Source organism: Neopsephotus bourkii, unplaced genomic scaffold, assembly GCF_033783945.1.
Source record: "Neopsephotus bourkii isolate Nb327-2 ecotype Australia unplaced genomic scaffold, CSIRO-AGI_Nbou_v1 NB_580, whole genome shotgun sequence".
Classification (NCBI taxonomy): domain Eukaryota; kingdom Metazoa; phylum Chordata; class Aves; order Psittaciformes; family Psittacidae; genus Neopsephotus; species Neopsephotus bourkii.
The window spans coordinates 2,515,886-2,529,337 of record NW_026901081.1 but is presented as its reverse complement, the minus strand read 5'-3'; the positions used below and the strand labels follow the sequence as shown (position 1 = coordinate 2,529,337).

The following is a 13,452-nucleotide window of genomic DNA, read 5'->3' as shown; positions in this document are numbered from 1 at the left end:
TCCAACACATTTCATTACCCAACACCTACTAACAGCATCTCTAGTTACCTCTCCTTCTCCCTGCAGGGCCTGCAGCTCTTTCTTATAGGTCTTCTTCCCAAGAGTCTCATAGATCTTTGTCATCACTGGGATCTTCTCGCCACCATCGCTCATGGCTGTATGGTATTTCGGCTCAGGGAGGTCTCCCATGAAGCGGAGGATAGTGATCCATACAGCAAGTGCTGCCTGTTGAAAGGAAAGGTACGCTCCATTAGCTCACACCAGGAGGTGGTCAAGCCATCCTGAATCCATCAGGGTCACCACTGTGGTTTCTCTGTACATAAAGCAGTTTTCAATGCCACACAACAGTTTTGCCTGCAGCATACATCCCATCTGAGCAAGCTGGGCAGGCTCATGGCTGGGACCACAGACTCAGGCTCTGCATCCATGCCAACATGAGTGTGTTCGTGCACCCTACCAAGGAGCTTGGTTCTTTGCTAGGAGATGCCAAACTTATAGAGGAACAGTGACTGGCAGCTCCTAACCCACTGCAGAAGGGAAGGACAACCTTAGTGTAGGCAAGCTCATGGCCAATCTAACGTTCATTATAGCTATGGAGGTTCAATACCGTTCTGGTCTTGTACTGTTGGCTACTGGACAAGCGTTTCTTTTCTGTTAGCTCTGCAGTGGTGCATACAACAGGTTAAGAAACAACTTTTCCAGCTGCTACTGCTTTCTTTGTCCATGCTTTAAGCCAAGACCAGTTCATTAATGTCTTAACATAGGTATCAAGGCATAGAGATGGACTCACCCCTCTAACAATACATCCCTCTAATGCTCATTGTCTTGTCACTGCTCAAAGCATGCCGGTGGGACAGCATCTACATGTGCAGCAGACCAGGGCTATGCTCTCCACTGAACCACAAGCACAGCAGTGCTTCCCAAAGGAAAACTGCAGGTGCCCTTTGGTTCCCCAACCCACTCAGCCCTGCTTGAGGTTTTCCAACCCCTGCCTCACCAACTGGTCTCCTTCATCTTCATGGTACAAGAGGGGCTGCTTGAGCGGCCGGCGGATGTAGGTGTTTGTTGTCGTGCCCTGGAAATAGGTGGCAGCAAACTTGGCAAACTTGTACTCGGAGAGATCTTCCTCCTCTTCCTCAGGGAGAGGCAATGCTGCATCCAGGTCCTCTTCCTCCAGCTCCTTCTGGGCTCGTTCAAGGTCCTGGTGGGGAAGGACAGATCAGGCACTCAGCAGGGCTTAGGATAACCCTTTCCCTTGGGATCTGGTGTTTCTGTTTGTCTGATTTCCATTCCAAAAGGAAAAGCCAGATGGAGGAAAGCACATGAAACAGAACGCTGGAGCCCATGCAAAGCACAAGTCCTGAAGGACATGCCTGTGCCCAGGAACGTCCTGGAGAGCAGTAGGAGAAGCAACAAACGTGGCCTCACTCCTAGCATAGGGAAGGCACATCCAAGAGCTAAATGCCATGAGGAACCATGAGAAAAAACATCCCAAAGGCCACAGGTCCCCACTGATCTCATAGTGATACTGCTCTCCACTTGGGAGCCCCAGAGAAAAGCTTCAGACTGCCTGCTTGTCCCTTGCCATAGCTCAGTAACCCTCTTGGGCCATATACAAGAGACTAGTCTTGAAGGAAGCCTTCAGAGACCATTTCTGTGCTGCCATACTCTTTCCTGATTCAGTAACGTGTTGCTAAAGCTTTTCATGTGCTAGCCAGGTTCATGTGTGCCTCCAGTACCTCGAAGCCATTGGGTGCCTGCCCTTCCTGGCCAGGCAGAGAGGAGGTGGTCCCCAGGAATCCAAACATTTTATCCACCATTTCCGAGTCATTCACTGGCTCGTTGCGAGCTTTCTCCATCTTTTCCAAGAGCTCCTTCTTCCGACGTGCTTCCTCCTTCTCCTTCACTTCCCTCTCTGCATCTTCCCGCGCCAGCTGGGCCAGGCGTACCTGCAAGAGGACAAATACAGTGATTGAACTGCTTCCTCCTAAGAGCTGGCACTAAATGATGGCTTTAGAAGACTACCCAGTGCTTGGGCACTATATCAGCATCATGACTTGAAGCAAATCAGTTTCATATCCATGCCTCAGTTTCCTAACCGCAGAAGGACAAATCAATATGATTTTCTCCTTCCTTAGTGCCTTTTTAGAGGGTTTTATCCATGCAAAAAGCCACTCATTAAGCTCTTTTATTTCTTTTATACAACAAAAATATATCTGCATACACCCAGGGTGCCCTGAGCTCCCCCTTCACCCTTTATGCAACAGCAAAAGCAGAAGAGGAGACTGAGGGGTGACCTTATTAGTGTATATAAATATATAAAGGGGGAGTGTCACGAGGATGGAGCCAGGCTCTTCTCAGTGGCAAACAATGACAGGACAAGGGGCAATGGGTACAAATTGGAACACAAGAGGTTCCACTTAAACCTGAGAAGAAACTTCTCAGTGAGGGTGACGGAACACTGGAACAGGCTGCCCAGGGAGGTTGTGGAGTCTCCTTCTCTGGAGACATTCAAAACCCGCCTGGACACGTTCCTGTGTAACCTTATCTAGGTGTTCCTGCTCTGGCAGGGGGATTGGACTAGATGAGCTTTTGAGGTCCCTTCCAATCTCTAACATACTGTGATACTGTGATACTGTGAAAGCAAGTGAATAGTCGCTGTAATCTCTGGCATTCCTTGCAGCAGATCAGAAATTCTGGAGCAGATTCAAATAGAGCACAGAGCATGCCAGAGAATTGAACACAAACTGCTCAAGCAGGGCAGAAATCCCTTAGATATTTTTGGCATTTCCCCTCAAAGGAGCAAAACAAGTGCCTGGAACACAGAGACAGGACCCCAGAAAGAGCTCGGTCCCCACGTACTTGGTGCTTCTTTTCTGCTTCCTCTTTGGCTTTCTTGGCACTCATCTCCTTTCGGAGTCGTTCCTCTTCTGCCAGGCGAAGCTTCTCTGCTTCCAGGCGTCGACGATACTTGGGAATAAACATAAGAGCCCTTCTGAATAGGCATCTCTTTATTGGTTTTCCATAGAATCATGGAATGGTTTGGGACCAGTTCCATCACTGGGGACCAGTTGGGACCAGTTCCATCCTGGATGAGTGGATTATTGGATGAGTGGATTATTGGTTTTCCATTGGATGAGTGGATTATTGGTTTTCCATAGAATCATGGAATGGTTTGGGACCAGTTCCATTACTGGGGACCAGTTGAGACCAGTTCCATCCTGGATGAGTGGAAGGACACCTTCCACTAGACCAGGTTGCTCCAAACCCCATCCAAAACCAATCCCACGCACACATGATGCAGAAGCGTGTTATTCCCCCTCTCCCCACCTCCATTCCCCACTCTGACCCTGGTACTTACTTCCCCTCGGAGGCGCTTATACAGCCTTCGGGCAATCATGCCCCGGGCATACGCCTGGATGGTGAGGACAGCCCAGAGGCGGTGGCGGAAAGCCCTACGGACCAGGTAGCCCCGGCAGCGTGCCTGGAACTCGATGATCCTCCGGCGAGCCATGTGGTACTGCTTGTGGAGCTTGCGGGATCGGTAGAGCGCCTGCAGCCTCAGGAAGCCAATCCGCATCTGCAAGGGGGAACGGGATGAAGCGACCCCATCATGCACAGGCTTGCTCACCATAAGGAGATTTGCATTGCTATTCTCCTTGCACTGCTGTATGAGCTACTACATCAGCCCCCTCTAGGACAAGCCTTTGGGAGGGAGATACTCCAAGAGGGTGAAGAAATCATAGAGTCATAGAATGGTTTGGGTTGGAAAAGACCTTCAGATCATCCAGTTCCAACCCCCTTGCCATGGGCAGGGACACCTCACACTAAATCATGGTACCCAAGGCTCTGTCCAACCTGGCCTTGAACACTGCCAGGGATGGAGCATTCACCACCTCCCTGGGCAACCCATTCCAGTGCCTCACTACCCTTACAGTAAAGAACTTCTTCCTTATATCCAATCTAAACTTCCCCTGTTTCAGTTTGAACCCATCACCCTTGTCCTATCACTACAGTCTCTAATGAAGGGTCCCTCCGCAGCATCCCTATAGGCCCCCTTCAGATACTGGCAGGCTGCTATGAGGTTTCCATGCAGCCTTCCAGCTGCTGCACTAATTCAATGAAGCCGTCTTACTGCTGCACTGATTCAAAATCCAGGCAGGACAAAGACTTTTCCTTCCCCATTGAGTCCTACAGAGTACCTGCCCTCGAGAGGCCTCAGGAGGGCTGGTTGGTTATCTTAAGGTAGTTGCAACCCATAAGGGTTACTCCCATAGAGGTACAGCATCGGCAGACCTCCTGCCTGAAAGCCAAGGTGCTATTTCATACCAGGAGGCAGCATCCTGACCAGCCTGGAAGTGGCTATCCCAATTAGTTTGCAGGCTTGTAGGATGATATTGAGACACTTTAGACCTCAAAACACTTCCCAAATGACCTGCTTTTGGGTCATAGACAGCTGGGACAGGGATAGAAGAGGTCTATGGATGGGGTTGGTAAGAAACCAAGATATCGCTGGAGATGGAGTATGGTTTCAGAGGAAGCTGAACTTGAGTTTTCAGTCATCTGGAAACTAGGGAAAGACTTTTAAAACCCCAAGTGACCATTTGGTGCAATGCACATCTAACTCAGGTAAAAGGACAGCTAGAAGGTAGTCAAGTGCCTCTTCAGGTAAAGCAGCAAGAGCAAACCTCCATTCATCCCTCCAACTGACAAAAGCCAACCCAGCTCAGTGGGGCATTTTGAGCCCAGAAACTCTTCAGTATGTCCCAGAAAGAAATAGGAAGGCAGAGGCGTGAGGGAGCACCCCTGTACTTACAGCACCATAGTTCTTCCTGCAGTTATGTCCACGCCAATATCTCTGGATCATCAGGGCTGAGTTCCTCATCTTCAGGAAATTGGACCTGCAAAGGCATTTCCATCACTTGCCTCTGGGGTTTGGCTGCATCTCAGCCTCTCCTGGGCATCATTCCTTAGAGATTTGAATCTGAGCAGCCAGGAGGGGTAAATGCTGCATTTTTGGCCTGAAAAAGACTTCTTCCCCATCTCTCCTTGCTTTCATAGAATGATAGAATGATAGAATCATAGAATACTTAGGGTTGGAAAGGACCTTAAGATCATCCAGTTCCAACCCCCCTGCCATGGGCAGGGACACCTCACACTAAACCATGGCACCCAAGGCCTCATCAATGACAAAAGGTCTCTGCAGGCAGGTTCTTTGAGGTTACGGGAATGGGCAGAGCAGGAGAGGCTGAGAATCATCTGCTCCTTCCTCCCAGCCTGCACCCTCCTCTGCATCTGAAACCCCTTTAATGTGTGCTCCTCCCACTTCAATCCTAGCACGTGAGAATGGATTTAACATCACCCAAGCGATCAAGTGCAAACTTCAGCAACTCCACCGTGGTACCCTCATCTGTTCCTTCTGTCCTTATTCTGGCCTGCATTCTACATGCAGACACCACAGGGACACTTGTGTTTGGGGTCTCACTAGGGTTAGTGTGGGAGAGAGGTGATCCTGCCCCTTTGCTCTTGTGAGACCTCACCTGGAGCACTGTGTGCAGTTCTGGTGTCCTCAACATAAAAAGGACATGGATCTGTTGGGACAAGTCCAGAGGAGGCCATGAGGCTGCTCAGGGGCTGGAGCAGCTCCTGTATGGAGACAGGCTGAGAAAGTTGGGTCTGTTCAGCCTGGAGAAGAGAAGCTGCATGGAGACCTCATAGGGGGGCCTGAAGGCCACCCCCCTGAAGGCAGCCTATAGGGATGCTGGGGATGGACTCTTCATTAGGGACTGAAGTGATAGGACAAGGGGTAATGGGTTAAAACTGAAACAGGGGAAGTTTAGATTGGGTATAAGGAAGAAGTTCTTTACTGTGAGGGTGGTGAGGCACTGGAATGGGTTGCCCAGGGAGGTTGTGAATGCTCCATCCCTGGCAGTGTTCAAGGCCAGGTTGGACAGAGCCTTGGGTGCCATGGTTTAGTGTGAGGTGTCCCTGCCCATGGCAGGGGGTTGGAACTGGATGATCTTAAGGTCCTTTCCAACCCTAACTATTCTATGATTCTATGATTCTATATGCCCTTTGCACAAAGCCTAAGGCACAACCTGAGTCACAGCCATGAGAGCACAAAGCTCCAGGAACTGTCCCTCCTCCATGGCTGAAGCTTGTCTGTGGCTCTGGGTCCCCCTCTTCTCCCATTGTGCAATGAGCTCCCCATGAGCTACCTGTCCCCCATCCAAGTCTGTCAACTGGTCAAAAGGTCCTATTCTATCCATGTTTGGGGCAGATAATACAGGTTTCCTCTTGTTTCCTCTACTGTTTTCCTCCAATACTTGCTGTACCTGAATACCAGCACATCATAGCTCCCATCTGGCTGCAGGCTTGGCAGGTTAGATGCATCCCCCAGGAACCACTTGCTGGGTGAAGCATCCCACACATCCCACCTCCCCTTTGGCAGTGGGGCTCACACCTACCTGTCTTTAAACCCACGGACCACCTTCTGGATGAGGATGACTTTGTCCGTGATGGCCTTGTCTCTCTCAATCTCCAGCAGCATGTCGTGGTGGTCCTGGGGGAGGAAGCGACACAGCACCCATGTCTCAAGCTCTTCATCTGCCTGACGTGGCAGGAAAGGTGCTACAAGGCCCTTTCCCAGAGGAGATGGCCAAAATAAGCTGAAAATGGGACATTTTACATCCACAGCATCAACCCATCTACTACTCACTGGTGAAATCCTAATGTAAACCCTAGTCATCTACTGCCTTTATTCCCAAACAAACCAGAGCATCCAGAACTGCATACACAATACTTCATAGTCTCAAAACAACCAAATCACATTGCTTTCCCACACAGAGCTCCCTGCTAGTGCTTTCAGACATGGGATCAGTTCCTAGGAGCACTAGAGAGGTTTGGGAACAAACTTCAGGCTGCTGGATCCCATCACTCCCTTTAGCCAAGACTGGAACGTCTCCATACACTAAGGACAAAACTCATTGAAACACTGAATTTCCTTGCCCTGAGGCTTTCAGATGCTCCAGTCCAACCTTTCGATCGATTCCCCCCATGCTGTTTGTAACTCTGCTTTCATTCCTGGTTGTGGCACGCTGAGCCCTGCCGCGGTGGGTGCAGCAAACCTCACATGTTTCCTGCTTTGCTCGACCTCATGCAGCCCCATGGGGCCTCCCAGTTTCCCCATTTCCTTTCCTGACAGCTGTGAGATCTTGATAACAGGCTCTGGAAAGAGCAACCAGTGGGAATGGTTTCTTGGGAAGAGATGGGGGTGTTTGTGCTGGTGATGGGGGTGAATTCAGATGTAAGTGGTCAGGGCTTACTGCTGAGATTTTAGCTTGAGAAAAGCCTTTGCTTCCAGCCTGGTTCCTGGCCAGCTCAGCCTCCTCTTCCCAGAGCAACACAGGGTTTGTAAGGAGACATGAGTGCAAATGGGGCTGCAGGGGATCTGCAGTGTTGGGCTGCTCTGTACCAGATGGACCAATGCAGAAAGGGAGGCTGTAGACACCTTTTGTGTTGTGAACCGATGTGCTGAATGTGAGCCTGTTGTGCTATCAGTCCCTCTCTGTGCAGGGTTCTGCATGGACATCCCTCCTGCTGCCATGCTTTATGGGTGATGGCAAGAGATGATAACTGCCTCAACCCAGAAGGGAAAAAGCCATGATCTGTATGGGACTATTCCTGCACCTGTATGGGTATGAGCATGCATCAATGCTGGCAGCATCAGGACTTCCTCCTGCACACCCATTCCTAACACTGGTCTTGGTCCAGGTTCTACCCACTACCATGCCAAGACCATGGGAAACTGTCTTGTCTTGTTATGGAAAGGGAATGGTAGGAGACCCCTTCACAGGCCAAGGGTCCGGGATGGCAGGAGGGATGCAGAGAAACACCTACCTTCAGGAATATCTTTGTCTTGCCAATCTGCCAGTCATCATCCCTCCCAAGCACTGCCTCGGCAATGCGCTGGCATGTCCCACGCAGGTCACCCTGGTAGGAGAGGGGGGAGGATTCCATCAGGACCAGACACACCCATTGCTCCTCCCAGGTCCAACAGGGATCTTTTTCAGTCCTGATTCCTGAAGTTTGGGTAATGAGGTTAGAATCACAGAATCCCAGACTGGTTTGGGTTGGATGGGACCTTAAAGCTCCTCCAGCTCCAACCCCTGCCACGGGCACGGACCCCTTCCACTGGAGCAGCTTGCTCCAAGCCCCTGTGTCCAACCTGGCCTTGAACACTGCCAGGGATGGGGCAGCCACAGCTTCTCTGGGCACCCTGTGCCAGCGCCTCAGCACCCTCACAGGGAAGAGCTTCTGCCTAAGAGCTCAGCTCAGTCTCCCCTCAGGCAGGTTCAAGCCATTCCCCTTGGCCTGTCCCTACAGGCCCTTGTCCCAAGCCCCTCTCCAGCTTTCCTGCAGCCCCTTTAGGCACTGGAGCTGCTCTAAGGTTTCCCCTTCAGGAGCCTTCTCTTCTCCAGGCTGCCCCAGCCCAGCTCTCTCAGCCTGGCTCCAGAGCAGAGCTGCTCCAGCCCTCGCAGCAGCTCCATGGCCTCCTCTGGCCTCGCTCCAACAGCTCCACGTCCCTCTTGTGCTGCTGCCCCAAAGCTGGATCAGGGCTGCAGGGGGGGTCTCCCCTTCACACAGCAGAGGGGCAGGATCCCCTCCCTGAGCTGCTGCTCACGCTCTGGGGGTGCAGCCCAGCACACGGGGGGGTTCTGGGCTCAAGTGCTCACTGAAGCCGGGTCATGGGGAGCTTCTCCTCACCCAGCACCCCAAGGCCTTCTCCTCAGGCTGCTCTGAATCACTTCTCCACACAACCTGTACCAGTGCCTGGGATCGCCCTGACCCAGAGTTTCCCAGAGCTTTACTGTCACCACAGTTAAAGTGGATAGAACAGACTCAACAGAGCTGCCTGTCCCTGCCAGCCCCATACCCACTTCTCCTTCACTTGGAAAGCCCTGAGCACCGCTGTAACATCTGGGCATCAAATGCTGCCTAATGCTTTTGGAGAGGATGCAGACCCATAAATATCCCTGGAGAGCCCAGCAGAGAGCAACCATTACCCATGGAAGAAGATGCTCACCTGCTTGTATGCTGGCTTCACCCCGGGCATGAGCACCCGGTACCGGTCCACGAACTCCACAAACGTGTAGCGGATGGGGTATCCGGCTCGGCGGATCCGGATGGTCTCCATCATCCCTGAGTACCTCAGCTGACGGACGCACAGCTCCCGGTCAAACAGCTGGGGAGGTTACAGGACACAGTGGTTTGACTGCACAGTTTGGCATGGATTGGCCATAAGGGAGTGGGGACTCTGAAGAGGTGTGGGGCAAGCAAGTCAGGTGTCCACCTAAATCCTTCACTTTGAGGACCAGAGGACTGTTGGTAGTCATGGGCCTGATCTTACAGCTTTCTGAATGTGTTTTGACTCCCTCAGTTTCTTTAATTGCCACTTGCAAGACGGGATGTGTCCTACACGTTACACAAAGGGCTGAGAGAACTGGTGAGCACAATCACAAAGGCATAGAATCAAGGAACCATAGAATGGTTTGGGTTGGAAAGGACCTTAAGATCATCCAGTTCCAACTCCCTGCCATGCGCAGGGACCCCTTCCACTGGAGCAGCTTGCTCCAAGCCCCTGTGTCCAACCTGGCCTTGAGCACTGCCAGGGATGGGGCAGCCACAGCTTCTCTGGGCACCCTGTGCCAGCGCCTCAGCACCCTCACAGGGAAGAGCTTCTGCCTTACATCCAACCTAAATCTACTCTCTTAGAGTTTTAACCCATTCCCCTTTATGCTATCACTACAGTCCCTGATGAAGAGTCCGCCACCAGGATGCTTATATGTCCCCTTCAGATATTGTAACCCTTCGACTACGTGCTCCTGGCATCAGGGCTTGATGAAGCCCAGAGCAATGAAGACAGGTCTGACTTCTTTGCATGGTTTGTTGCTCAATTCATCCCCTGCTTTTCTCTTGGACTAACCAGAACACCAGAGCAACGCTCAGAAACAGCAGCACGGGACCATGCCCAGACCCAGAGAGCTGCATTCAGGCTCCTGATGCAAGCAGTGTTTTTTCCCCACTAAAACACATTTTAGAAGGAAGCAAACGTTTTAAAACAACACACAGTAACAAACAGCCAGGACTTTCCACTGACCTTTCACTTCCCGCTATCCCATTTCCTATCACTATCAGCACGCTTTCCTTCAAAGCCAGGGACACAACACGAACTCCCAGAACATGTTCTCTTTCGCACAGCTCTGTTTGCTGTTATCTGGGGTTTTTCTTTTCCTTTGCATTGTTAAACCAAGGCCAAAAATAAATGTAGCAAGAAAGGACGTTTCATATCATACAGCACTCCAGTCTCTGGTTCAGTATTAGCTCATCTACTCATTACTTTAATGGGGAGATTGATTTCTCTTTGTTCGATTCTTTCAGGCTGGGTTTATGTCCCACTGAAAGCATTGTGGATAAATGGGTTGGACATGGACTTAGTGCTTGCAAGGCTTGATGAAGTACAGACTGCTTACACAGAACACAAAGTGCCGGAACAAACCCCAGACATTCATGTGTAAAAGCAGCTCAGAGTCAGGGCATTGGGAATAATTTGTTAACATCAGTTCAGGATGTCCATCTATTTCTCAGCATCAGTTCTTAAAGAACGTCTTGTTTTGATTTCAGCTCAGATTATAGTCTAAGATCAGTCATAGTGCTAAATATTAAACCAAAGTATTCCATTGGGATGCTCTTAGGTGCCTTTTTATGCTCACCAAAACCAGAAGGGCACAGCAAGCTGCTTTGAGAGCCACCAACGCTTTCACCCGGCATCATTATGTTCCCTGAACAGCAAAACCAAGTTTTAAGCAAACACTCCTTGTATGTAACAGCTCTGAAATGCAGTATTTCATGCTTTTTGCACTCAGGTGAGCTTTGCTAACAGGCATTGACATAAAGCTGCAGCTTTGGTGAGATTCACTGCTACTGAAGGGCAAAGGCAGGGGCAAACCAATTCACAGAAACAAGCAGCTGAAATCAGGATTAAATAAAGCTCTTTCTCCCCAAGCAGTATCACTGTAGAGTGGTGAACAGCTAACAGTGAGGGCTTACAGCACCAGAGTCCAATCCTGCAAGGTGCTGACAGTCGGATTCAGTGCCCACCTCATCCTCTACCTTTTGCTGCTAAACTTGGAGTCCCCTCCATGAGCAGTTTGTGGTGGGGAGATTTACAGCCACCTCCTTCCCTCTCATTCGCTCCTTAAAGTTTGTCCCCAGAATATTCATTGCTTTTGAGGCAAATCCCTGGGAATCGGAGCAAAATAATTCCTGTCACCTTTCCCTTGCGCTGTTTTGCCTCTTTTTCCTGTTTTTATAACTGTGGTCTTGCAATTGGTGCAAAGGAAAAGAGGTTGAAAGAATCAAACAGGGATGAAGCAGTGTGAGATCCCTTGGGAGCAAAGATTTTGTAGACAACACCCAGGGAAAGAAGAATCACTTTTAGGAAGCACTGAACCCTGCCATAGGACTAAACCCAATGCCCTGCGTCCCAGCCTAAGTCTCTGGTAGGGATGCAGGAAATTCCGAGCTGTTTCCTATAGGAGAAAGGGCTGCAGGGTGAATTCCTCGAGGTCATCCTTGGGAAAAAGGGGGGAGGAGATTCCCTTTGCAAAAGGTTTTGGGGTGCTGTTGGATCACAAAGCAAGTGCCTGATTTTGCCAAGCCTTTGGCATCCCTTCGGGATGGTTTTCTAAGCACCCAGGATCAATCCTGCCTCCACTGATGCTTGAAGGAGTTCTGTTGTTAACCCCAGGGCTGAGTGGTCCTGCGGGCAGTCCTATGTGAAAAGCAACCAGAAGAGTAAAGCAGGACTTACCATGGGCTTCTTGTACTCATTGGGCTTGATGCAGCGGACAAAGAAGGGCTGGCACACACTGAGAGTCCTCATCAACAGCTCCAGGGACCTCTTGAACTGGCTGCTGAGTGTTGGTGAGCGCTTCCTCGTCTCTGCTCCCTGCAAAACCACAGCGGAGCAGGCTCAGGAAATGAAAGGATAACAGTGCCTTTCCCCTCCGGCCACGGCCCTGGAACCTCCTGTGGCAGCCAGGGCTGGAGGAGGGAGCAGGGCAGGAATGGGGCAGAGGTGGCGAGCTTGCAATAGCCAGACTGCAGCAACCTGCTCCATACGCCTCTACCCAAGGAGGAAAAGTGCCATAACTTGATTTCTCCTGCTCACACCTCCCTGTGTGACTCAAGGTCCCATCTGCAGTATAGAGAGCCATGAAGGAGATCTGCCCATGAAAGCAAACAGCCCCTTCTGGGTCACCAAAATCTCCATATTGTAGCATGGGGCAATGCATCTGCCAAGGGATGCTCCTTGAGGATGGATTAGCCTTCCCTCTCCCTATGCATTGCCTTTGTCCTAGTTCCTCATGTCAGGCTGAGCACCCCCTGCTCCATGGAGTCTAGGACCAATGACCCATGTAGAGTAAAAAACAAGCCAGGGGCCCTTCTGCTGTAGGGTGACTGTAACAGCTCTAGAATCTTCTGGTAAGGTCTATATTCCTCAGCCTGTAGTACAGGCATGATTCAAGTTATGTTTGGAAAAGAATAGCAAATAAAGGTGGGTGTTTAGGGTGAATCAGGATGATTTTGAGTGTTTTTGCTTGGTTTAGGTCCCTTGGTTACATTAATAAACCAAGCTCCATTTGGGGACAAGAGTTTCTAAAGCAGAATGGAGATGTCTTCTCCCTGCCCTGGAAGGACCTGAGTAAACCACCTCCAACCTAAGCGAAGCCCCTAGCTCATTTTAAGTGACAGCCACTATTACCTGAGCTCATTACACATTGGTCACAGTACTGCTGTGTGTGTCTCACTGGATCTGGTCTTCGGGGAGCCTTTGTGGGGCAGCAAGTACTGATGGTGGGGTGGAGGAAGAGTTGGGCACCGGGATGCAACTCCCTCTGGATCAGCATCAGGGCAAACTGTGCCATGACCTGTGCCATGACCCAACGGCCAGGGATTTCCCAAAGGGATGATTCCAGCAGGATTTTAATGCATTTTTCCTCCAAACATCCTCTTTTTTTGCAGATGGTGAAGCCACCTATGGAGTCACAAAGTCCCCATTTGCATTGGCTTTGCTGCTGTGTTTTGCAAGGTGGTGAGATTTACTTTTGTCGCAATCTTTATGTGCACTTCATTGTATAGCATGAAGAACCTGTCAGATAACATTCCCACCCCCCAAACCTGAGGAATTTCATAGAATCACCCAATAATTTGGGTTAGAAGGGACTAGCAATATCACCTAGTCCAACCCCCTTGCCATGGGCAGACATTTGCACTGCTCAGGTTGGATACGACATTGAGAGAAACTCAGTCAGCACAAACACAAAGTCATCATGGAATTCCAACAAGAGAAAACCCAGCTCATCCACACGCCAGGGAAACCTGGCCTAC

General features: G+C 50.5%; 1 protein-coding gene across 6 annotated transcripts in view; it reads right to left on the bottom strand.

The window, feature by feature from the left end:
- Positions 1-13,452, bottom strand: part of MYO7A (myosin VIIA) — a 107,584-nt gene that overhangs the window by 28,092 nt on the left and 66,040 nt on the right. For all 6 annotated transcript variants that reach the window (XM_061351375.1, XM_061351378.1, XM_061351377.1 and 3 more), the window contains 10 exons: positions 11,873-12,010; positions 9,086-9,244; positions 7,900-7,992; positions 6,468-6,562; positions 4,817-4,901; positions 3,362-3,580; positions 2,863-2,970; positions 1,740-1,949; positions 998-1,201; positions 49-225 (listed from right to left, as the gene is read on the bottom strand). In XM_061351375.1, the coding sequence (XP_061207359.1) occupies positions 49-225; positions 998-1,201; positions 1,740-1,949; positions 2,863-2,970; positions 3,362-3,580; positions 4,817-4,901; positions 6,468-6,562; positions 7,900-7,992; positions 9,086-9,244; positions 11,873-12,010 (1,488 nt within the window). The remainder of the gene's footprint in view (positions 1-48; positions 226-997; positions 1,202-1,739; positions 1,950-2,862; positions 2,971-3,361; positions 3,581-4,816; positions 4,902-6,467; positions 6,563-7,899; positions 7,993-9,085; positions 9,245-11,872; positions 12,011-13,452) is intronic.